This window comes from Odocoileus virginianus, unplaced genomic scaffold, assembly GCF_023699985.2.
Source record: "Odocoileus virginianus isolate 20LAN1187 ecotype Illinois unplaced genomic scaffold, Ovbor_1.2 Unplaced_Scaffold_4, whole genome shotgun sequence".
Classification (NCBI taxonomy): domain Eukaryota; kingdom Metazoa; phylum Chordata; class Mammalia; order Artiodactyla; family Cervidae; genus Odocoileus; species Odocoileus virginianus.
In genome coordinates, this window is record NW_027224266.1 from 1982792 (window position 1) to 2008500 (window position 25709).

Here is a 25709-nt window from a genome sequence, read left to right on the forward strand (position 1 = left end):
CATGCACCACATTTTCTGTATTCTTTCATCTGTTGATGGACACTTGGATTGTTTACATATCTTAGCTATTGTGAACAATGTTACAATGAATTTGAACTCTTGGAGATAACTAATTTCCTTTCTGTTTGATATATACCCAGAAGTAGGGTTGCTGGATCCTACAGAAGTTCTCTTTCTAATTGTTTGAAGAACCACTATGATGTTTTCCATTATATACACTTAAATTTTGCTGAGAGTAGATCTTAAGTGTTCTCACCACACAGTCGACACAGTCATACATGCACACACAGATGGTAACTGTATGAGGTGAAGGGTATCGTAACCTGCTTGTGGTAATCATTTCACAATGTATGTGTGTGTGTATACATACAATCACATTACATACCTCAAAAAGTAATTCTGTACAGTCTTAATTTGTACCATTTAAATTTGTCGACAATACTTCAATAAAGCTGGGGGGGGGGGGAAGAGGAGAGAAATTGGAGACTGAAAATCAAAATGAGACTTCTAGGAGTTTTTCTGTAAAGGGGACCAGAGAAAATGGTAGTAGGGTGGCTGTTTGTTAGCAAAGAGAGGTTGTTTATTTTTTAAGACTGTAGAAATTACAGCATGTTTGTATGCTAATGGGAATCACGGGGTAGAAAGGGGAAATTGATGCTGCAAGAGAAAGTAAGGTAGAATTGTTCAAGAGATGCCTTTGAGTGAGAAAAAGAGTAGGATCCAGTGAACAGCCCAGTAATCTCCCTAATGTCTAGCATCCTTTCATTCAAGCGTTCAAAAGAAATTTAATGAATACCCACTCTGGGTCAGAATCCTTGCCAGGAACTTTCATAACAAAGATATATAATACCCAGTTCCTGCCAAAAAGTAGAAAAAAACCTATAAACAGAAAGATAGAATACAGTATAATTAAGGATCATGTATACCAAGGAGCTAAGGGAGCCCAGGAGAGCGAGCAGTTAACTCTGCCACAGAGCACCATAGCATGTGTAATAGCACTGAAAATACTTTATTGGCTAAGGGAAAAGTCAGTTTATTTTCAAACAATTCTGTACACTGCTATTAAAGCATAGCAGTTTCATATTGAAACAGTATTTGATCATCATAAGGCATTCCATCATTGTCAATATTCTTTTGTTTTTTTTAGTAGACCACCAGTTTAAAGGATGTAACACAGGAACAGCTGGATGGGATAGATGCGTGGTACAAGACATGGGCCGAGAGCTTGGAGCGTCTCTGCCCTCCCTCGGCGTGCCACTCTCCTGAGCTTTCCTGTTCATTGCCTGGGAGCTCTTCAAACCTATCCTTCTGATTTTTATGGAGGTTTCATTGTATAGGCACAGTTGACTGAATAATTGATCCTTGGTAATTAAACTCACTCCCCAGCCCCCTCCAGTCTCTAGAGGCTAGGAGTAGGACTGGAAATTCCAACCCTCTAACCACATGGTTGATTCTTCTGGTAACCTGCCAGTAATTGGAATATTACCCCATGTCTTTGCTTCCAACAGTGGATCCCTGTCCTACTGTATCTCGCTGGTCCTACTTTTCTCCTGAGTTATCTATTTATTGGTTCTTTCCTTTTTTAGAATATTTCTTACCAATTTATACATGTCCCTTACAGTATGCTGTTCAGTTTGGCTTGTTCTTGGACTTTCTAAAACTTCTATCTGCTGACACCCAGTCTTTTTTATTTAATTTAGTATATCTTTATTTTATTTTTTAAATCAAAGTGTAACTTAAAATATTTTGTTAGGTTTAGGTGTACATCAAAGTGGTTCATCTATATATATTATAGATTATTACAAGATATTGAATTATAGTTCCCAGTGCTAAATATTCTTTAAATTAAATTTTGTGTTCTGTTTGTGTTTAGTTGCAGCTAAATATAGTTCATCTTTTTTAAAAAGCTACTTGCCATTAATTTCAGAATAAAATTCAAACAAAATCCAAAAGTATCTATCTTTGACCTCTTCTACATTTATTAGGCTACAGTTAAAAAATACAGTGCACAATGGGCACCTCTATAGAGATCCTGATTAGAATGCTCCAGATGTGCAACAGATATGAAAAGCCAAGTAACAGAATAATTTAACTATGAGACAGTAGCAGAGAGGTATTGCAAGGCTTATGATCGCATGTCACCTACATCAGCTCACCCAGATTCTCTGTAAAATTGCAGAGATCTACCCCATGAAAATTTGGAAACTGAGGTGATCGTTTATGAAGTCGTTTGCACACCTTGTAAGGAAGTCATTAAGTAAATACTTCATTTGTGGGTCATTAATATTTTTGTCATGTCTAATTCATCCTTAAATTTCAAAGAGCTTAGTAAAATATACTGAATAAACTGTACTGGCAAAATGCCATTAAGTTGTCACATTTTCCCTTAGCAACATAATGAGAAAGAAGTATCTTAATGGATTTTTTAACGAAATATGTGGAATGTCTGTAACAATTTGATTGTGAAATTTATCTAGCCAAGGGGGAGAGTAACAAGAACATACTGTGACTAAGAGGTGTTGAAAGGTGGGAAGATTGGTAGATTAAAGGAGGAATTGTTAGAGTGCTGTGTTGGATGTGCTAAAAATACAGGTTTTAGTTGAAAAGCAGGATACTGGGAAGAATTACTGCCTTTTCAGGTGATAAGATTAAGCATTTATGACCCCTAGAATGGGTGGAGGAGAGAATCTCAAAAAACTGAGAGGCCAGAATATTAGTGGGTGAATATTGAAGTTACCAAAAGTTATTGCAGAAGTAGTATTTGAGTGCCTAGGTTTGAACCCTGGTACTACATACACACTTACCAACTGTGTGTCCTTGGGTAAATTGCATACACTGTCCCAGGCCCTTCATCTGGTAAAATGAGGGTAATGGTTTATTTCTTACAATTTTGAGAATTAGGTGTTGTGCTCGATGTCCTTTTTAAACTTGTTAATGATTTTTCTTTTGTCTATTTTGTGCTTCACAAATTTTGAATTGATCAGAAATCAATTGATCAGCCTCACCAAAAAGCTATCCTGAAAGTCTATGTCATGAGTGCTGCATGCTACACTAAAACGCTGTTTAGTAAGAACACAGACCCAGAGGAAAATGGGACAGATCAAAGCAGCGATTACTTTAATCTGGAAACTAGAGTTCATAATAGCAAAAGAGATGCTTAAGGGCAGACCCAGCTTTAGGCCATAGAAAAGAATCTAGCCGTGTCGCTGAAGCATAGTGGTATCTAAAAAGCAGATAGGAATTAGGAAGCAGTGAAGATGCGAAGTTAATACTGTGTTCCAACATTAAATACAAGGGGCTACTGTCTTGAAGATTGGCTATCAAGATAAAGACACTTGGGCATTGAGGAATAAGACAGATCCAGTTATAGAAAATGAAGTCTCTAAAATAATGGTCCTCTTTGTAAAGGACCACATTCTTAAAGTCTGGGGCTCCTAAGAAAGTAAACCTAGGCTGTTCTGTATTACTTATAAAAAGTGCCTTAAGTTTGCATTATCACCTGGCCAATTGCCACAGGCAGTTTCACCTTCTGGCTCAAAACACACATATTTTTCATCTTCACAAATGCCAACCATAATGTTGCATATGAGTGAGTGTGTTTTGCAGACTGTAGCTAAAAGTCAGTTTAAGTTTGAGCGGACATGGGGAAGAAAAACAATGTGATGTGAATTTTGTTCTCTGTGTTTAGGCAAGCTACGACCTATATCTATGCCAGTGGAATATAATTGGGTGGGGGACTATGAAGATCCAAATAAGATGAAGAGAGATAGTAGAAGAGGTAAGTGTTCTAGAATTTCAGTGTAGGCTGGGTTGTTGAAACAAAAAGCAGATTTAAATGTTTTTTTACATAGGATGTTATGGCTTCAGTGAAAAACTATTCATTCTCTTATTGATTTTTATGATACATCCAAACCAACTCAGACCAACCTTTAACTGTCTTGATCTATTATTAAGTAAATATCTTCTCTGAATGCCTCCTAAGGAATTTAGAGTAGATAAGTACAGTATAAAAAAATTAATATCTGTTATTTGAAATTTAATACTTGGAAAACAAGGTCAGAAGTGTGAAACTGCATAAAATAATTAAGTTCAACGAATAGGAAGCATTTGTGATCAGTCCCCATTGGTCCGCAATGCCAACCTCACTATTTTTGTATTAATATAACCTTAAAATGAGTTTTGAAGCACATGGGTAAAAGCTAATAGAAACTGGGCCAGTGTCTCTAAAAGAAAACCATATAAAAATGGAAAAAAAAAAAACCTGCTTTGCTTTTTTCTCTCCTGTTTGCTGTTCAGGGTTATCTTCTTACTTGGGGGTGGGCTACACTTGAAGTATCTACCAAAAGTAAGTTTTTATGTTCACTTATCCTGTTATTAAGGTGAGCAGTAAAGAAGGCAACGGGAAATTTTGCTACTAAATGGGATTCAACCAAGTGTGGATGGATATGGTGGGCCCAGTGGGTCATGGTGCTACTTCCATTTTCTGAAATAAGATCCATAAAGTTATAGATGAAAAACAAAAAGAAACAAAGCAAAAAAAAAAAAAACTCTTCATAGGACATGACTTCACGAAGCTTCCTTTAAAACATGTTTAACCCATTTGCCTGTTATTTCTAGCCAGTGTGCAAAATTTATTTCATTAATGCACAGATCCACAGACCACACAGAAATAAGCTTATCTGCTTCATTAGTCTTCTTAACATATCTTTTATGGAACGAGCATTTCTGAAAATGTTGGTAAATATAGGAGCATTGAGATTACTTTACATCTATGTATTCACTCCATTTTCCAAACTTCAGTTTCTAACCTCTTCTGTTTTCTAGAATTAATCAAGAAAAATATTTTAAGAAAGAAACACTTATATGCCTTTTCTGAGTCACCCTTTTGGGACTTGATATGATAGTAACATCTTGGGGAATAAAGGCTTTATGAAGTAGAGTTCTGGCTATCAATTTAGGCATAAACTTTTTTGAACTAAGTTTCCTCACTATTGGTCCATAATGTGGGCTTTAACTTCTCCAAGGATGTTCCCTAGGATGTTTGTTGTCAGCTTTTAGCAGAATCTCCTTGCGAGAACTTGTTAAAAATTTTATGAGCCACACACCTGAAACTTATGATTCAGGTTCTGCAGGTAATTCTGATATGGTTGGTTCAGAACTAAAACTTGGAGAAATACTCTATAGGCTATCAACTTCCTGTTGTCCTGTGATCCCAAATAATTAAGATTCTCCATATTTTCACTATAATGGTGTTTTATAAAGAAAATCAAGTTACATTTCTGAAGTGAAATCTAATAGTACACTTAAAAGATGGTAAGTTTGGAATATTTGCATATCTACATTAGTGTATTTATCTTTTTTTATTTAGAAAACTCTCTACTCCGATATATGAGCAATGAAAAAATTGCTCAAGAAGAATACATGTTTCAGAGAAACAGCAAAAAAGACACAGGGAAGAAGTCTAAAAAGAAGGGTGATAAGAGTAGTAGCCCGACTCACTATTCGTTGCTACCTAGTTTGCAAATGGATGCACTGAGACAAGACATCATGGGCACACCTGTGCCGGAAGCCACACTGTACCATGTAAGTACGCTTCGAAAGACTCTGTGATGACGGTTTTATTGGCAGACTGGCAATTGACTCTTTTTGGTAAATTCCAGATTATTTATTTTTATCCTCTTGTCAGATTTTCACAAAAAATCTTAAATTGAGATTTTATGCCCTGAAAAAAAAATTTTTTTTTTAAAGATGACTTATCGATTTGTCCCTCAACTCACATGTTCAGTGAGTTCATATGTTGTAGCATCTTATATCTTTAAGGATATAACTTCATAACTTCCTATGCACAGAACTGATGGAGAGTAATAATTAATTAGCTGATCGATTATTATTGTGATAATATACAGTAAATGAATAGCTGTAAAGTTCATCATTAAAGATAGGATTTTTAATATATTTATGGTTTCATTTAAAAATGAACATCTGTTGTACAGTAGACTTGGGCCATGATTCTTGAGGTAAAGATGAAAAGACATAGGTAGCACCCCATTATATGGAAAGAAAGTCACACCGAGAGTTCCAATACAATTTGTAGTAAGTCAGTGAAAGAGTGTAGGAGAAGAAGGGCCTTTGCCCTCTTGGGAAGGGAGAAGAGGCTTCAGAATGAGGAGCATATGGGTAAATAGTGAAAGATGAGTAGCAGTATTTTTGTGGTGAGGCATATGAAGGTATGCTACCAATGTGTGTGTATGGTATGTCCCAGCGATTTTATGTGGCTCAGAGTTACCAGTTCACTAAAAATTGAGGGAAAGCATGTGAGAAAGGGCAGTAGATGGGCCCCTAGAGAGCTAAGTGGGGAATTGTATGATAAAATACTTGGGCTTTTTGCGGCATAATAAAGAGCTACTGAAGAATTCCGTCCTGGGGACTTGCATGATGAGATTGGCCTATAGGATCTCTCTAGTGCTGAGAGCATCCATCAAGAGATGCGAGGCCAAAGGCAAGGGCCATTAAACCCAGGCCAGATGGATGATGAGAAACTAGGACAATGGTAGTGTGGAAGCTGATAATCTTACTGACCCAAACATTCAATTCACAAGATCAACCCATTTTATGACATTTTGGTTGGAAGGAACTTTATTGTGCTTCTTGTTAGAAGACCGTGAAAAACATGGCTACAGGTTTTTAAGTAATTTGAGCAACAGTGCTTCATGTTCACAGCATCAAAAAAAAATTTGATGTCACTGCTGTGGAAGGTAGATCATCTAGATATACAAGATGTGAAAGATTTAACAACTTACATTTGAGTTGCTTTCCTGAGTATATCATTTAAATATATTATTACTTACAACTCTCTCCTAAAACTGAAGTGTAGGAAAATATTTTCATTTATTTGGGTTGATGTAGGAGTGCAGTTCTCTATGGCACTGGTTCTCTATTGTCTCTTGTCCCCAATTACATACCCCCAGCATCTTCCTCTCCACAAGAATAGTGCCCTTATCAAAACCTGCTACTCTGAATGACTGAGTAATTGGGTTATTATTTTTTCCACAGACATTTAAAGTTGTTCTTAAATCAATACTCAGAACTGTGTGACGGGAGACACTTTTGTTCTTACTAGTCAGAAATGCTCTCTTAACACTAAGCTCCTTCTCTAATCGGGCATTCCAGTCAGAAGTAATAGCCTGAACAAAGATCGAAACATAAGAGACAGCTGGCCTATTCGAGAGGGGAGTTGGTAGTGAGAGATGAGGCTAGAGAGGGAAGAAGAGGCCACTTCACCCAGAGCTTGTAAACTATTAAAGGGTTTGGATTTATCCTAAGAGGAACGGTAAGCAATTGAAAGCTCATTCAAACACTCAGCCTGTGCCATCCTGTCGTGCATATTGGGACAGGAATATACTGTGTGAGGAAGGAAAAATAGCTGAGTCTTGTGGATTTTGACTAATTATGGAAGATAGTAAGAGGTAAAACTGGTATATTGTGAACATCGTCTAGGAATATAAATTGTTAGCACCTTTCTGAAAGGCATTGTTTAGGTAGCACAGTGGTAAAGAATCTACCTGTCAATGTAGGAGATACAAGAGATGCACATTTGATCCCTGGGTCAAGAAAATCCTCTAGAGGAGGAAATGGCAACCCACTCCAGTCTTCTTGCCTGGGGAATCCCATGGACAGAGGAGCTTGGTAGGCTACGGTCCATAGGGCTGCAAAGAGTTGGACATGAACGAGCGATTGAGCCATGAGCACATGAAGAACCTGGTCTAGTAACTTCACTTCTAGAAATTTATTCCAAGAAAGAGAGAAGAGCCCACTTTTGCCTCCTGTTTTTATTCTATATCCTGAGTTTGTAACATATTTCCCAGATAGATATTTATCCCAACTAATTTTTGACAGACAGTACAGGGTAAAGAATATTCTTAATCATGGAGGAAATCCTCCCGTGTAACACTTACCCACTAATTTCAGAGTGAAAGGCTGAACAGTTTCTAACTCTGGTCTCTGTTTTTAAAATAGCAAAATAACTGTTAATCCCAAAGAGCATGTTAAATGCCTATAATCGGTGTTCAGAAAGAAAGAACATTTATTGATGAGTTGTTTATTAGACTCAAGTTCCTTTGAGAACCTTAGTTGATTAATTTAGGACTTTTGCAGTTATCAGGGGAGTTTCCACATTTATGTATTTTTAAACCTCACTACAACTGTATTTGCAAATGACCAACTCAAAATGGTTAAGTGATTAACCCAAAGCCATGTTGCAAAAAAAAGTGCAAGAGTAAGGACTAGAACCCAAACCACTAGGGATTTTTCCACGTTCTGCTTTGGTCCTCCATGCATGGTAGGCATTGCATACACATAAGAATTTGAGCTTTAATAACTAGTGAGTTTTGGAAAAGTTTACTTAAAGAAATGTGTGTGCTCATATGCTGCTTTTAGTAGCATTTTTAGTAACTGGATTGATTTCTACCCAGGTTTCTCTTTTGCTCTATGTTACTATTTTTTATTAAGTTCAAAAAACATACAGAGCTTCTGCTGTTATAAAACTCGAGCAGTTATTCAGCATTATCTATTACCAAAACTACAGGGTATTATAGTTAAATCATCTGGACTTGGGAGGCAAAATAACATATATGTAAATGATTGCTTTTTACATTTCACGGAAATTTTTGTTTTATTTTTTAGTCTGTATATATGTACTTATTTAAAATAAAAGGACATTTCCTTATGTTAATTTTTTTAAAACACAAGATCAGTATCAATATATAATTCACTTACCTTCATAATGAACCATTATCTTCATTCTTACCAATTATTCCTTTGGATGACACAGCTCTTTTCAATGAAATAGAACTTAAGTGGAAGAGGGCTATAAAAATAGAATACGGAGTTTTGTAGGCTGCTGTCTCTGCTATAATACTAGTTCCATGTGGTCTGAGTTGAAATTTAGGGAAAAATTTAGTTGAATTTTGTAGCAGAATCATATCAGCAATAAATACCCTTAAACAATTTACTAAAGCTGGGGGAAGGGGGGCGATGTAGGATGTATGGTGTTCCTTTTTAAGCTCCTAGAATATCCTCATGTATTCTGGAAATTAGCCTAATAAAAATACACAAAGCCAGGTAAATGCAGTTTGATTTCAGTGTGACTCATTCCTCTTAGCAATTATAGCAGAAATGTTTATATAATAATAAAGACAATTTAGAAGTTTATGGTATTGTAAAATACATAATTTTATTTTTATTAATTGCATATTTGTTATTCTACTTTATGTATTTTTAAACTTATCTGAAAGGGAAATCATTCTGTTTGCCTTAACTACCCTAATCATCCACCAGTCTTTGTCACCTCTTTCATTTTTGGCATATTCTTCATCCATGGAGGTCACAAAGAGTCGGACACAACTAAGCAACTAACACTCCCTTTCCCTCTACTGAGAATGCTTCTACTCTGTCTTTATCCCTGGCTGGCTCCTATCTAAAGCTGAGATTGCAGAGAGATTTTTGTCTGATCCCTACCCCCTAAATTAAATCAGTTTCTCCTATTATAGTCTCTTAGCACCCTGTATAATTTCTTGGAAAACTATGATTCACAATTATATATTCATTTGCATGATTATCAGTTTAGTGTCTTTCTTCACTATACATGGTAGGGAGAGCATGTCCAAGTCCATAGCAGGAAAGGATAATTTCTCCATTTTGTTCAGCACTTTATTTTAGTACCTAGTCTAGGTCTAGTACCTTATAAGTGCTCAATAAAACTGTGATGAGTAAGTGAATGAATGAGTGAGTGAGTATGACAGGAACTTTAATGCCTTTCTCAGTATCTCTCAATTGATGTCCTCAGTCTGCAAAAACAGTCACCTCCATGTCCTTGGCTAGTCCCGTCCAGTACAAGCAGGCCTTCAGTTGGGGTGTATTCATAGTGGGGATCACCAGGAACTTATTACCATAGGTTCAGTGTCCCATGTGCCTGGGGAGAGATGTAGGACTCCGAGTGTTTTCTGTCATGTTTGTCTAGTCCACATGACTAAATTCTACTTTGTTTTATCAATTACCATTTTACTCCAAAGACTGGGACTCTGCCCTTACTGGCACCTCCTCCAAGGAGGGTTTGGCTGGTTTACCAGTACAGACAACAGACCATGTGGAGCCTACCTCTTACCATCCATCCACTTACAGGAGTATTGGAGGCACCTGGAAATTCACAGTCACCGTGTTGGGCTCCCTGTCAAAGCAGGTCCCTGTTTGCCCCTTTTATAGGGCTGATTCACAGCACTGCCCTGCTCCGCAGATGCCACCAGGGCAGCCCGCTTAGCCCCCTCAGCCTAGCCTCAGTCTTCCACTCCAGCTTGTTCTTTCTCTCTTCCTATCCCTGACCTCTCATTATAGAGGTCACAACATGCCTATCAGCTAATCATGCGACGGTATTTTTCAAAAGACTATGACATTAGTCTGCCTACTCACTGATCCTCTGCCTGAAAATGTGGGAGTTGTTAGCTGTGAAAACCCTCTTCTGAGCTGATAGCCCACGAAGGAAGGGCAGACAGCAGTATCTGGTGTGTGTGTGTGTGTACATGTGTGTGTGAAATCCAGATGTAGCAGTAAGGCTTTAGATAAGGAATGAGGAGATTCAGAGCTTTTTAAAATTCTTACTATGATATACATATGACATCTTACTCTCACATTAAAGCTGCTGAAGTCAATCCATAAACAAAGTGATAGTTTGTTTTAAATCTACACTTAGATGCCAGAAAAGTAAAATCTGATAATGGATCTAGACAACCTGCAAGTGTACTTTCATAAACTGAATAATGTGATTTTAGGTGACTTAAAACAGACTTTGAGTAGGTGTTAAAAAATCTGGATGATTCGTTTCCTAACAGTCCAACATTTGTGTGGCTTGTCTTAGCTATTTAGGGTATAACTGCAAACATTCAGTTACTGTTTTACTTATGATAAGTCCTTTTAGCTATTTCTATCAAACTGTGACAAGATTTTTGGTTGACCTTCTGGGGGAACATGGTGGAAAGCTGTTAAAAGACATCTTATTTTTTTTAATTTAACAATTAAACATTGTGAAACAGATGCTATTCTAAGTAATTTGTAATTTTTAACTCATTTAACACTCATAAAAAACTTGGGAGGAAGGTGCTAGTATTATCCCCATTTTATAGATTAGGAAGCTGGGGCACATTGGATTAATAAGTAAAGTGGTAGAGCTGGGATTTGAACATTGGTAGAATGGGCAGGACTCCCACCAACAGTAAATGTGTTCCATTCTATGCTGTTATTTCATGTAAATGGAAGATTTCTTGATTTAATTTTTACTCCCATTACTACCTTACCCTACTTGCTCATGTTTAGACTTTTCTCTGCAGACACACACTAATGAGAAAGTAAGGGGAAAATATTTTTCTTTGAAATATTTAATCTCCAAGGCTTTTATTTGTTTATTTAAAAATTAAATATGTAGAAGTATTTATCCTTGTTCCAACTGTTTCAAATTTCCGCTCTAAAACAACATAATTTAGCAGAGACTCAACAGCAATTCTAGTGTGCTGAACTATCTTTAAGGCACAATAAGTATTGTGGAATAAATATAAATAATAATAACACTGTCACTGCTGTTACTAATAATAGCTAACATTTACCTATCGCTTACTAAGTTCCTATGCTAAGTATTTATATACTCACTGAACTTATGTCCTATTGAATCCTCAGATTGACCTTCTGAGGTTGCTACTCAGAAGTTCTTCCATTCTTCAGTTTTGAAGAACTGAAACTCAGAGTTTACCTTGCCCATGGTCACACGGGCAGAAAGTAGCGGACTTGAAATAGAAGTACAAGCAGTCTGGCTCCAAAACTCACATTTTTAGGTGAATAAAGTCATATCTGCTCATAAGGATTTTACCACCTGTTAGAGAAGCCAGAGCTAGTATTATCACAAAGATGAAAAATACGCTGTATTGTCAGCCTGTAAACATTTATAATGTGCCTGCAATTATAAAGGTTGGTTTGTCTAGTATAGGCCTGACTTAGCTGCACTGTTTCAGGATCAATGTAACTAAAATAAGAGAACAGTTATTTTCATTGGCTAAATAACCATCTCTAAGCTAACAGTTTATAACAACCACTTTCGCTACCCTTTGACTTTACTCACAGAGACGACAGCCGTGGTACAGTGTGATGTGAATCTTCTCCTCACCAGGGTGCATGCAGATGTGTTAGATATCCATTCTAAATGTTACTCTATTCATATCATATGTATTTCCTGGTTCCCGTGGATGACTTCATTATTTCTAGAGTGTTAATGCCAAATTCATAGTAGCACTGGCAAAGCCCTACATGAGAACAGCCTGGACTGCGACAAGTGTTTCCCATTGGAGCACTTCACTAGAGCAGTGATTCTCAAATTTAGTAAACGGCTCTTAGTGACTGAGGCTTGATGTAGAAATGATAGTCCTTCCTTTGATTCTTACAGGCAAATACCACATAATTTCAGAGACTTTAATTTTCCCTTGTGATTATATGTTGCTTACTAGTAACTTACTAAATGACTTTAAAAGGTTATACATTGAATAGCCATAAAATGATGCATTAGTAGAGTTTACTGAATATTATAATTCACTGTTTTTCCTAAAAGCCTGATATCCATGCAACCAACAATGCAGTTTTGCTCTTCTCATACAAACCCAAGTGTAGATGGTTCAGGTTCCCACAGCTTTCAGGAGGAATTCTATGTTGGTACCTCATTAGCATTTTAAGTTACCTATAGTTTTCATTTGCCTTTTTATTATAAATTATCATTACACTATTGATTTTAGTTTGCTTTAGGTCGCTTGCTTTACCTTCTCTGTGTGTGTGTTAGTCACTCAGTTGTGGGTTGCATGGGCAACCCCGTGGACTGTAGCCTGCCAGGCTCCTCTGTCCATGGAATTCTCCAGGCAAGAATACTGGAGTGGGTAGCCATTCCCTTCTCCAGGGTGGATCTTCCTGACCCAGGGATCGAACCCAGGTCTCCTGCAATTGCAAGTGGATTCTTTATCGTCTGAGCCACTGGGGAAGCTCAGTGCTCTTTATCTTCTAGCATGTTGTAATTCATATTACCCACAATTTTTTTTAAATGGTACTATGACTTATCCACACCCTACAGTACTTTTACAGTCATATTCTATTAGTATAACCTAATTAAATTTCCACTAGAAACTGCAGACAAATGGCACGGGATCTGCTGGCCTAAGATAGAGTCACAGTCAAAAACTGCTGAAACCCACTGTCTTAAAACGTAGAAGAAATGAAATCTTGACTTTTCTTGTCTGTAAATATGAAACCGTTTTATAGAATACAAGTCCATAAAGAAGTCTAGGAAGAAAATACACTTGTGTTTCTTTTTTTTTTTTTTTTTCATTTATTTTTATTAGTTGGAGGCTAATCACTTTACAGTATTGTAGTGGGTTTTGTCATACATTGACATGAATAAGCCATGGATTTACATGTATTCCCCATCCCGATCCCCCCCTCCCACCTCCCTCTCTACCTGCTCCCTCTGGGTCTTCCCAGTGCACCAGGCCCGAGCACTTATCTCATGCATCCAGCCTGGGCTGGTGATCTGTTTCACCCTAGATAATATACATGTTTCGATGCTGTTCTCTTGAAACATCCCACCCTCGCCTTCTCCCACAGAGTCTAAAAGTCTGTTCTATACATCTGTGTCTCTTTTTCTGTTTTGCATATAGGGTTATCGTTACCATCTTTCTAAATTCCATATATATGTGTTAGTATACTGTATTGGTCTTTATCTTTCTGGCTTACTTCACTCTGTATAATGGGCTCCAGTTTCATCCATCTCATTAGAACTGATTCAAATGAATTCTTTTTAATGGCTGAGTAATATTCCACGGTGTATATGTTCCACAGCTTCCTTATCCATTCGTCTGCTGATGGGCATCTAGGTTGCTTCCATGTCCTGGCTATTATAATTTGTATTAGTAGTTATTTTTGTGAAAACCATTTAAAAAAAAAATCATGCTCCTTCTCTACCACAACAGGCCTCAAAAGTGTCTATTCACTAAGAAGACATACAAATCTTAAATGTATGTGCATCAAGCAAGAGAGATTCAAAATACTAGAAGCAAAGTCCAACAGAACTGAAAAAGAGAAATTGACAAATCTATAGCCATAGTTATAGCACCCCTCTTCAGCACCCCTCTCAGTAATTTATAGCACCACTAAACAAAATTCAGCAAGAGTATAGAGTGCTGAATGACTGCCCACCCACCAATGGTCTCCCCAAAATAGCAGAATACCTATTCTTTTCAATCATGGGTGGGACAGTCATCAGGATAGACCATGCCTTGGGTCATAAGATAAACTTTAATTTTAAAAGAACTGTAATCATACAATGTATGTTATCTAACCATAATGGAATCAAACTGGAAATTAACAACAATTAACAAGTAAGTCTCCAACCTCTCCGAAATCAAGAAACACATTTTTAAATAATCCATAGATAAAAGAGGAAATCTCAAGGAAAACTGAATGAAGATGTAAACACAACATATGTTCAGGGGAAAATTATAGCAATAAATGCTTTTATCAGAAAAGGGGAGAGAATTCCCTGGAGATCTAGTGGTTAGGACTAAGCACTTCCACTACTAGGAAGTAGGTTCAATCCCTGGTCATGGAACTAAGATCCCACAAGCTGCACACCAAGGTCAAAACAATGAATGAAAGAAAAGCAGAAAGTTGTCAAATCTAAAATCTAAGCTCCCACCTCAAGAAATTAGAAAAAGAATAACAAGAAATAAGCAGGCATAAGGAAGACAATAGAAGAAACGAAATTTGAAAACAGAAAAAAAAGCCATAATAGAGAAAATCAAATCAAAAACTTGATTAAAAAATATTTAAAAAGAAAAGCTCTTTTTAGAAACTCAAAAAAGAAATTGATAAAGTGTCTAACGAGACTGACAAAGGGAAAAAGGAGAGAAGACTCAAGTTACCAGTATCAGGAATGAAAGAGGAGTTAGCACTACAAACCTCATAGACATTTAAAGAATAATAAGGAAATGCTATGAACAACTCTGCACTGAAGTTTAACAGTTTAGATAAAATGAACCAAATCCTCAAAGCCCACTAGCTACATAACTCTCCCAAGATGAAGTAGATGATCATAACAGTCCTATAACTATCAAAGGAAATTAATTAATCATTAAAAGACTTCCAAAAAATAACCACAGAAGTACTGAACAAAAGGGCTAAACATATTGCACTTTTATATTGCTGAAGTGCAAGAGTAATCCATTTGGCTTTTATTATTATGTTCTGTGGTGCCTTTAAAGTGCTGGCAGCCTGTAAAATATTTGATGTATAGGGCTTGTGACTTAGTGGAATTCCTAGGAGACTGATTAATTCATAAATTTTATTAATGGTGAAAATGTTGTTTAAACAATTTGGGAAAAATTATAAATGTTTTAACTTTAATCAATTATGCAAACAAACATGCAAACAAAAAAGATTCACTAATATGCCCACACGCTTTAGAGAGGTTTCTGCTTACACTGTATAAAACATTATTTAAAGTCAGTCCCATCAGTTTCATGTTTGAACCAAACAGGGTCCTCATTCTGCTAGTTCCTGGCTAGATAATGGCTGCCAGGAAGCAAAACACAAAATCTGGCTTAATTAGCAAGGCATCATGCAGAACAGGACACAGAATAATTGAATTAGGAATTTATTAAGTTTAAATTTATTAAATTTAAATCTTACTATGAATTCCTTGTTGCCTTTTAAAAATAAAACATAAATTCTGATGAGAGCCCCTTTACTTGGTTGCTGTGGTCAATAATTACAGACTATTTGGATACATACCTGTCTTGATCAGAGAGGTTAAAGAACCCCATTCTTTTTTATGTTGTAGGCCTATCTCTCCTAGCTTCATAGCCTGAGAAAATTTCCTCAAGTTTTGTTGGCAATAGACATTTTTTGCTCCCATTATCACATTACCCATATTACCTCACCACCATAACGCATTTAATCAAGTGTCTCAAGTTTAATGAAACTCCAGGTAAAATCGTTTTACCCCTAGAACTATTTAAAGCCTCTTCTGATTAAAGGACCATAACAGATAATCAAATTATTTTCTTCACTCAACTTGTAAAATACAATACTTCCTTGATGGTTTCAGCACCCTCCAACTCTACAAAATTGTAGACCTAATCACTTGCTGTATATACCAAAATCTCATCCAAAGATTTCTCTTAATAGACTGCATATCTGAATCTCTTGGCCCAAGTCTCATGTGAGAATGAAGTTTAAGGCCCAATTATTGACTGCTGTTACATTCTAGTTTCTTGAGGATAGCTTCCAAGAACAATGTTAAATTGTTTGCACCCTTCACGTATTCATCTTTGGCTTTTGGCTCAGACAGCAACTGGCAGCTGGCCAAAGTGCATGAGCTCAGCCTGGAGTCTTGGTTCTAAATGATATTGCTAAATCTGTTTGTTAGCATCTCTACAGGTATCAGGTTAAGCCAAACAGTATCCTAATAGACTTGAACCCAAAACAATCTGCAGTGTTGAGAAATGGATCTATATTTCAATTCCTATCCTTTCTATGCGAATTATTTTAGATTAACTAGATGCAAACTTTCCTGAAATCTCAAATAGGAGAATAAGTTACCTTCTCGTGTTTTCTTTTATTATCGTAAATTCAAAGTGGCCTCAAGGACAATGGTTTTTGTATGTAACCAGTTCCAAGTAAAAGGGCCCAACATTAAAGACAAGAATTGTCTTTTTAAGATTCAGATGGCTAAGAATAATGCTCTGTTTAATAGAACATGAGCTGTTTGAACTTAGACATTTCTGAACCTCATTTTCTCATCAGAATAGAGAGGCTAATAATACTTAATTTGCTTAGCTATTACAGAAGTAAATCATATACTGTATATAAAGTTTATTCCACTGTGCTGGGCAGATAGTGACTATTCTTAACACCATACAGAAAGGAAATGGGTTCATTTACATGGAAGAGAATTGCTTCCTGATGAACAAATCAGAAAGACTTCTAGGACCAGACCACTGTTTTCATTGGGCATTTTAATGAATGTATCAGTTACGGTTCAGTCGGGAAGGAAGAAGCACGAGGTGGCATGGACTAAAGGACTAGATCTTACTCAGTTGAGGAGCTGAGGTGAAGACGCCTCAGCAGAGCCAGTGGTCATGAAGCAAATCTGGATGTAAAGCTAGGGAGAGCAAGATGAAGTAGAATTCATCAGCACAAACTGGAAGCCTGTCTCCAACTTCATCAATGAAGCTGATGCCCTCTGCCATGGAGATTTACAGGCTCCTGGTCCAGGATTTAGAGGACCTGAAGGAGTTGCTGGCCTGGCTACTGACCCATACCAACAAGAGTGGCGCATGTGTGCACCGAGGTAGTGACTGGCACCCTACGCTGACCTCCAGAGCAAGGCTGCTGCCTCACTTTATTCCCCAAAACTCTCACAGATTTACATTGATCGACCCTAACTAACACCATACAGGAAGAGGTATTCTGAGATACACAGTTCCAACTTTGCTCTGTTGACATAGCTCTTCTCAGTTTGTTGATAACCACCACGTTTAGTTTTCCTTTTCTGTTGTTACCATAGGTACATAGCAGCTAAAACCTGCTTTGAAAATTCTAGTGACAGTGTGTGTGAGGATCAGTTGTAAAGTGAAAAATTCTAAACGACCATAAATTTGGAATGGATGCAAGGTGTAGCCTACCTCTATGGAGGTATCATCCCCACAGCCTACTTATTTAATTTCCCAGAGCTTATAGGAAACTATAACTTCAAATTGTCTTTCATCTGTCTTCAATCAAAACAGTGACTGCTATAAGTAATAATTAGGATAAAATGCCTGATTTACTTACTTAAAGAGGTTTCTACTTAATAAAACACATAAGGCAAGTCTTTAAAGAATTTCTTTGCATAATCTGTTTCAGGAAGAGTACCAGAAAGCTATGTCCCTCCACCATGTTATTTTAGTCAATTGTTGAATCTTCTTCATTTAATTGCATTTTCCATTATGTCCTCCATTTTTATCAGATGGCTGGTGTAAGAAACAAGCATATGAAATTCACTTCTTTGTTTGCTAGTAAAATATTTTTGAGGGTGTTATATTTTTCCTTTGTGTCTTTCTCATGTATATTTTATAATTGGATAAGGACTTTGACTCCCTGTAATTAAAAAACATATAAAGTGTCTGATACAGTGTCTGGCACTTGGATAGTGCACATATATTCATTCTTAGCGTCCTTCCTCTAACTATACTACCAAATGTCCTCAGCAGTGGACTGAGAACAAGCCAAACCCTAATCTTGGTGCATTTGAGGCAACGAGTTCTGGGAAAGTGGCAGCAAACATCAGGCCCTCCAGAAATCTAATTTTTCATATCTGAGCTTGCATAAATTGCTTTCTTTCTCTTACTCAGTTTTCTCATTTACAAAATGAGCATAGCACTGGAAAGAGGACTATGGAAAATGCCATCTAAATTGACAGCATAATGATGATTTGATTCCTGTTGCAAATACAATTTTTTTAAAATGTCCCCATCGAGTTCTTTTTTCTTTTCTGTTAGATAAAACCAGTTTTACTTTTTCAGTCTTAAAATCATGAACTAGTATGTGGTTTTGTATAGAAGAGAAGGCAGAGTATGATTTATCTCTGTTATTTTACTATAAAATAAATTGTGTATAGCAACTTTTGAAACTTTCTAAACTTAACTTTTATTTTTATCCAGTATTACCTTTGAGAGATTTTCTGGTAAGGAAAAACAATCTCTGGATCAAGAAGACTGCAACTAAACTAACAGATATAGAAACATTTTGAGTGAGTGTCTGGGAGAGCTTGTCTATTCTCTAAGCAAAAATCTCAGAATAATAGCCTGGTATAAACATCCTCATATCCGTAAAGGTATTTAGACAAAAGCTAGAATTCTTGGAACAAATTATACTGACATGGCAAGCATCCCATGGTGAGAAAATATGTACAATTTATCAGAGCAACAAATCTAAAAATAAAGGTAACCCTAAACCATTTAGTTTCAGATTCTTGTGGCTCAGCTGGTAAAGAATCTGTCTGCAATGCGGGAGACCTAGGTTCAGTCCCTGAGTTGGGAAGATCCCCTGGCAAAGGGAAAGGCTACCCACTCCAATATTCTGGCCTGGAGAATTCCATGGACTGTATAGTCCACGGGGTCACAAAGAGTCGGACATGACTGAGTGACTTTCACTTTCAGTAAGTCAATAACCAGAAATGTTTCCAATATTTATTATTCAGTCATAAAGTTGCTGACAAAATATGCCATATACATTTACTTTATTTGAGAGTCTTAACTTTATGTACATTCTTCATTAGAGGTGATTCGTTTGTATTATTTCTCTCTCTCTCTTCTTTTGCAGATGGTTTATTTTTATGTCATTGAATAGCCTTCCGAAGGCAAATCCGGTTCTCTCAATTTTTTCTGATCATAAGCATTTCTTTGTCACAAAATATGGGCAAGCCTATCCTGATTTCTCTGATACATAAATGTCAACAGTTTGTCAAACAGAAGATTCAGGAGCAGGCACTGTCCTAGTTCTTTTCACCTATTCGAAGTTTCTGCCTCTGTCCCATGTTGTACACATTAATCAAACACCCCACAATAGCTATATCTAATATGGCTGGAAATACATGATTTTTATACATGGTGTAACTTAAGCATAAACTAAGTACCTTTCAGTGAGTAATCTAGCATTCTGTTAAGATTAACACTGATTACAGGTATATGTAATTAATTCCTGAAACATCAATAATTGGATGTACATTGCTAACTAGCCATTTTCTCCCTTCATTTGTAAGTCAGAATCATGTATAGTTAGTGCTTGTAAGATATCCTAAAAGCGTCTGGTCCAGCTCTCTGTTCTTGCCGATGAAGAAATTAAGGTCAAGATTACTTTCAGTGACTTATCAGCCATAGAGCTGGAATATGGAGAACTAGAAGTCAGGTCTCTTGATCGCTACCATGGTATTGTTCTCCTGGTGCTGTGCATTCCATTCTTGCTGAGACAGCACCCTTCAAAGTGTATCACTCCAGCTGGTGTGTTGAGAATAGGCTGCAGGGGCTGTGTGTAGTGTGGAAGCATGAAAACAAGACAATCTAGTCAATTGACTAGGATTTAGTCAATTCAGGTGAAAGATGATAGGGGCTTAGCCTTGGGTGCTAATTGGAAGAAGTGAGACGGCCTTGGACTCTGGATATGTTTTGAAGGGAGAGTGGACTGGATGTGCTGACAGATTGCATATGAGATGTCATAATTCATACCCTCACTTTCCACACACATAGGTAGTGTTTGATTCATGCTTTCATGCTTTCAATAGAAGATTATATGTCAGGTCCAATGTTAGGAGTTGAGTAGAGTGGCAAGCTAAGCAGATGGTTTCTGCCTTTGTAGAAACTAATACAGTAGTTAAAAACCACACTTTGAGAAATTGAACCAAGTAATTTTAAGGCATAATAATCAGCAATGTATCAAGTGAAAAATTGCATAACACAATGAATCAGCTCCAAGAGATTTCTCCTGTGTAAAGAATTTAGTGGAGAGGCAGGCTTGCCTTATTTGGATCACTGATTCCCTCATCAGTATTGACATAGGGTTTTTAAATTGCATTGAGTTCAATTAACACTGTTAATAGGTTTGGAATAAAATATGAATGCAGTCTCATCCTTGTCTAACTTGGCTGAGCCTTATTACCTTTCTGTACCCTATTTTCTATCTCATTTGCAAAATTAAAATGTTAACATGAGCCTTCCTCTCATGAAAATATGATTAATGGTTACCTCCCCCAAACAGCTGCAAATCTTTTTTTTTTAATCCCACAGAGCAGTATAACTTGCTAACTCAAAGAAAATTGACAAAAGCATGAGAATTAGAGATTGGTAGGATGTTAGATTGGTAAGATTGCTAAGAACACTAAAGTCTTAGAGTGGTAAGATTGATAAATTTAGAGATGGGCTTCTCTGGTGGCTCAGACAGTAAAGAATCCGCCTGCAATGCGAGAGACCTGGGTTCGATCCCTGGGTTGGGAAGATCCCCTGGAGAAAGGCATGGCAACCCACTCTAGTATTCTTGCCTGGAGAATCCCATGGACAGTGGAGCCTGGCGGGCTACAGTCCATTGAATGGCAAAGAGTTAGACACAACTGAGCAACTAAGCACATAAGATGTTACCTGTTTAAAGTTATCTCCATGAATATAAAAGTATAATCCTAGTATCTTTCTGTTTTACAGAACCTTTCCATATAACAGTGTGCTTATATCACATGTTATGGGAGGTTTTCATAAATGGATATCTTTGTGTCAGATGCAGAAAGCAGTTCTTTTCTCTAAAATGGTTACCATGACTACACAATACTTGCCTGAGAGACAATATTGCATGGAGTGGTTAGAACGCGTTTGTGAATAGGTAGACCTGGGTTTGAGTTTTGACTCTGCCACTACCTGTGTGCTTCTGAGTAAGTTGTCTACCCTCAGTTTTCTCCTCTTTGAAATGGCATTAATGATCACCACTGAGCAAATATCAAGGTTGATAACTGATACAAGGTCCCTAATGCTGTGCCTCACATGTGTCATGCAGTCAGTTCAGTCGCTCAGCCTCACACATGAGCCCTCAGTAAATGATAATATTTAGATCCAAGAATGACAGTTCCTGTTCCCCAAGGGTGGTGACTCTTGTTACTCTTCCTAACCAGTGATTACTTTTGCTCTGCTTTGCATCTTACCACTTACTACTCGATAGAAAAAGGGAAATCGCCTTATAAAATCTTGTGTAAGTTTCACTTACGTACTTCCTTCTGAATCTGATGTGCATGGTATTCTTTTGATGAAACATTGATTCTGCCCTTCCTAATGAATTTGACCTTCTCTAAATTCTCCCAATCACTGCCTTTTTGTTCTTATTTGACTCATAATTTATTAGCATGCTTATTATTTTTTAAAGCAAACTTATTTGTAAGTATATGTAGGGCCATTTTCAGTCAATATAAAGTCAGGTTAACTTTATTGACAGAACCCAGAGCAAACTCACCCCACTGTCTTCAGAGAACCAGTGTGCATGCAGTATCTTGTCCCCACCCCGTTCAGCACAGAGTTTCTCTCCTGTACCAGAATGGGCAACAAGCTTGTTCAATTCTATGCTGTTATTTCATGTAAAATGAAGATTTCTTAAGATAATATTTACTCTCATTACCATCTTATCACACTTACTCATATTTAGACTTTTTCTGCTGACACAATAATGAGAAAGTAACGGAAAATAAGTTCCTCTATGAAATATTTAAATCTCAAAGCCTTTTGTTTATTAAAAAAGATTAAATATGTGGAGATAGTTATCATTTGTCCCAAGAGTTTCAAATTGCTAAGCACCTTATGTATAAGAAATAAGCTTTTGGTTTGACTGGAGAAATCTTGGAACTTTGCAGAAAATTACAGTAAGAGGAAGTTGCTACATTGCAACAAGAGAGTATTTTGATTGCAAATTTTTCCATAAGTGTGGCAATTTGCAACTTCAGAAGAATTTAATAGTAGCTGAGCTTTCAAAATGTAACACAGAAACTGTCATTTTCTTCCACAATTAAAATAAGTGCTTCTGAAAGTTTCAGGATAAGAATGACCCAAATTACCCTCCCCCACATTTCCTCATCTAGAATAGGGGAGAATGGGGAGAATGTTTGAACAGAACATCTGTGGACAAAATGAAAGACAAATGGTCTTTTCAGGCAAATGTCTGAAAAAGCGATCTTTTATAGCCAAATAGAATACTGTTGCATGCATCGCCATGGTTAAGAAGAGGATCAACAATGCTTTCATAATGGCCTTTTATTTTAGCACATTCTATTTTTATGAGTTGAATTGTGATTTCAACACAGCCATTCATAATTCATCATATAATTGTATGCATAAATATCTTTTGACACATTAAGGCACTTTTGCCGGCCACATCTTGAATTCAAATTTAATTCAGACTAAGTGCATTAAGACAGACCTCATTTCCAGTAATGTTAAAAAAGATTAGATTTTAAAAAAACTTTATTTAACAAAAGGAACAGTCTACTAAAGAACAGAACTTTCAGTTATATGCTGTACATGGATTACTGGAGAAAAGACACCTGGCTTACTTATTTCCTGCTGAAGGACTTCAGGTTAAAAAGCAATCAATTAATTAAGACTACATCCTGTGTTCTTTGCTGGTGGTCTGTTCAACTTTTATGCACTGAATCAATATTTATTTAGTACTTCCTCTCACAGAGGAAGTACTAAATAATCCCTGTTTTAGTCAAAGGATAAAACAATGCATAAAATAGAATTTTTCTTTCATGTAGTTTATATTTGGAGGGAAGGCTGAGTGATAAACAAGAAATATAAGTACTTTTGGTAATGCTAAGTTCTAAGGAGAGAAATAAAGCAGGGAAGGAAAACAGCAAGTGTTGAGGGCAATAATGAAAACCATTCTCTATAGGGAAGCCTGGGAAGAATGCTGTAAAGTAGGTAAGGGAGTAAGCCAAAACAGTATTGTTACCAAACCCAGGTTTGGCTGCTTGCTGCTCATAAGCCAGTAATTCGAGAGGCAAGTGTCAGTAGAAAGGAAAGGTGCTTTAATTAGAAAAGAAAGCAATCTGAGGAGAATGTGGACATGTGTCCAGACACCAACTCTGAAGATTCTGCTCAGCCATGACAGTTTTTAAAGGGGCATAAAATGGGGATGGTAAAACTCAACATTCAGAAAGCTAAGATCATGGCATCTGGTCCCATCACTTCATGGCAAATAGATAGGGAAACAATGGAACAGTGACAGACTTTATTTTCTTGGGCTCCAAAATCACTCAGATGGTGACTGCAGCCATGAAATTAAAAGATGCTTGTTCCTTGGAAGAAAAGTTATGACCAACCTAGACAGCATATTAAAAAGCAGAGACATTACTTTGCCAACAAAGGTCTGTCTAGTCAAGGCTATGGTTTTTCCAGTAGTCGTGTATGGATGTGAGAGTTGGACTATAAAGAAAGCTGAGTGCTGAAGAATTGATGCTTTTGAACTGTGGTGTTGGAAAAGACTCTTGAGAGTCCCTTGGACAGCAAGGAGATCCAACCAATCCATCCTAAAGGAAATCAGTCCTGAATATTCATTGGAAGGACTGATGCTGAAGCTGAAACTCCAATACTTTGGCCACCTGATGCAAAGAACTGACTCATTTGAAAAGACCCTGATGCTGGGAAAGATTGAAGACAGGAGGAGAAGGGGACAACAGAGGATGAGATGGTTGGATGGCATCACCAACTCAATGGACATGAGTTTGAGTAAACTCTGAGAGTTGGTGATGGACAGGAGGCCTGGCGTGCTGCAGTCCATGGGGTCACAGAGTCGGACACAACTGAGAGACTGAACTGAACTTAAAATGGGGGTTGAGAATCTTAGTGAATCATTGAGGGAGGAAGTTGGGTTCTGCATCATTCTCCATTGCATGCAGACTGGCTGGCTCTCTTCAGATGTTCTCTTGCCTGCATGATCTGCCTCAGGATTGCTAAGACGGCTGTTGAGGGTAGAGAGCTAGTCACTTTTTAACTGTTTAATTCTTCATTCTTTCCTCTTTTTATCTAGGAACAAAAATAAACAGTTTAGAGAAGGCATGGTGTGCATTCAGAAGAGCATGGTCAGGAGTTAGTTTCAATTGCTTAATGGTCTCATTCTTTTAATTAGATTCTTTTAAGGCTAGTGGGGAACAGAAATGGGCAACCAGGAAGGGGGTAAAAGAGCTACTTTCAATATCTGAACAAACATTTCAGACAGAGGGAACAGCAGGGTGGGACTCTATTCCGCACAATCCAGAAGCAGCTAGTGTGGCTGGAGCAGAGTTAATAAGGGGCAGGAAAGGGAACAGGGCCCAGGTCATGCAGGGCCTTCAGGGTCAGTGGAAGAATCTGAGTATTTATTCAAAGTGAGGTGAGAAGCCATTGGAGAGTTTTCATGGTGAAATCATATTTTAACAGGATCACTCTGCCTCTTATGTTAAAAACAGAAGAGGAGAGGATAGAGGAAGGGAGAACAATGAGATATTTCAGTAATCCAGGTGAGGGATGATGGTGGCTTCAACCAAGGTGATAGTAATAGCGATGGTAAGAAACAGTCTTATTTTAAACATATTTAAACAGAGCTGATATAACTTACTGGTGGATTGGTTATGGGCTGTAAGAGAAAGGAAGGAGTTAACATTGACTCTAATATTCAGGTTTTGCACGATTGTGGAGAGAAATGGAATTGCCACTTACTAAGGTATAGTAGACTAGAAGAGGAGCAGAATTGGTTGATGGGTGGTGGGTATGAGAAGCTCAGTTTTAAACACATTGAATCTGTTGAGTTAGGCAGCCTGTAGCTCAGTTAAGAAGTCCCCATTGATTATATAAATTCATAAGTTGCTGAAGATCAGAGTTTGAAAACACTCTTAGGGAGAAAGTTCAAAGAACTTTCGCCCAAATGGTCAGCACAATAAACATAAAGTGCAAGTGATATTGTTAGGAACATTTTATTGAATGATGATTCAGGAAATAAGATAGAAATATTTTTTAAGAGAATGGACCTTCATAAATGTTTACAGAAGGAATCTATTTTTGGCAGTCAGTAAGCATTATGAGCTCAGA

The 25709-nt window shown here is 37.2% G+C and overlaps 1 protein-coding gene across 5 annotated transcripts in view; it reads left to right on the plus strand.

Annotated features, from left to right (window-relative positions):
* The window catches only part of CNKSR2 (connector enhancer of kinase suppressor of Ras 2), a 270849-nt gene that overhangs the window by 173464 nt on the left and 71676 nt on the right, over nucleotides 1–25709 (plus strand). For 3 of the 5 annotated variants that reach the window (XM_070462393.1, XM_070462395.1, XM_070462397.1), the window contains 2 exons: nucleotides 3689–3778; nucleotides 5369–5583. In XM_070462393.1, the coding sequence (XP_070318494.1) occupies nucleotides 3689–3778; nucleotides 5369–5583 (305 nt within the window). The remainder of the gene's footprint in view (nucleotides 1–3688; nucleotides 3779–5368; nucleotides 5584–25709) is intronic. The other 2 variants (XM_070462394.1, XM_070462396.1) reach the window with 1 other exon arrangement.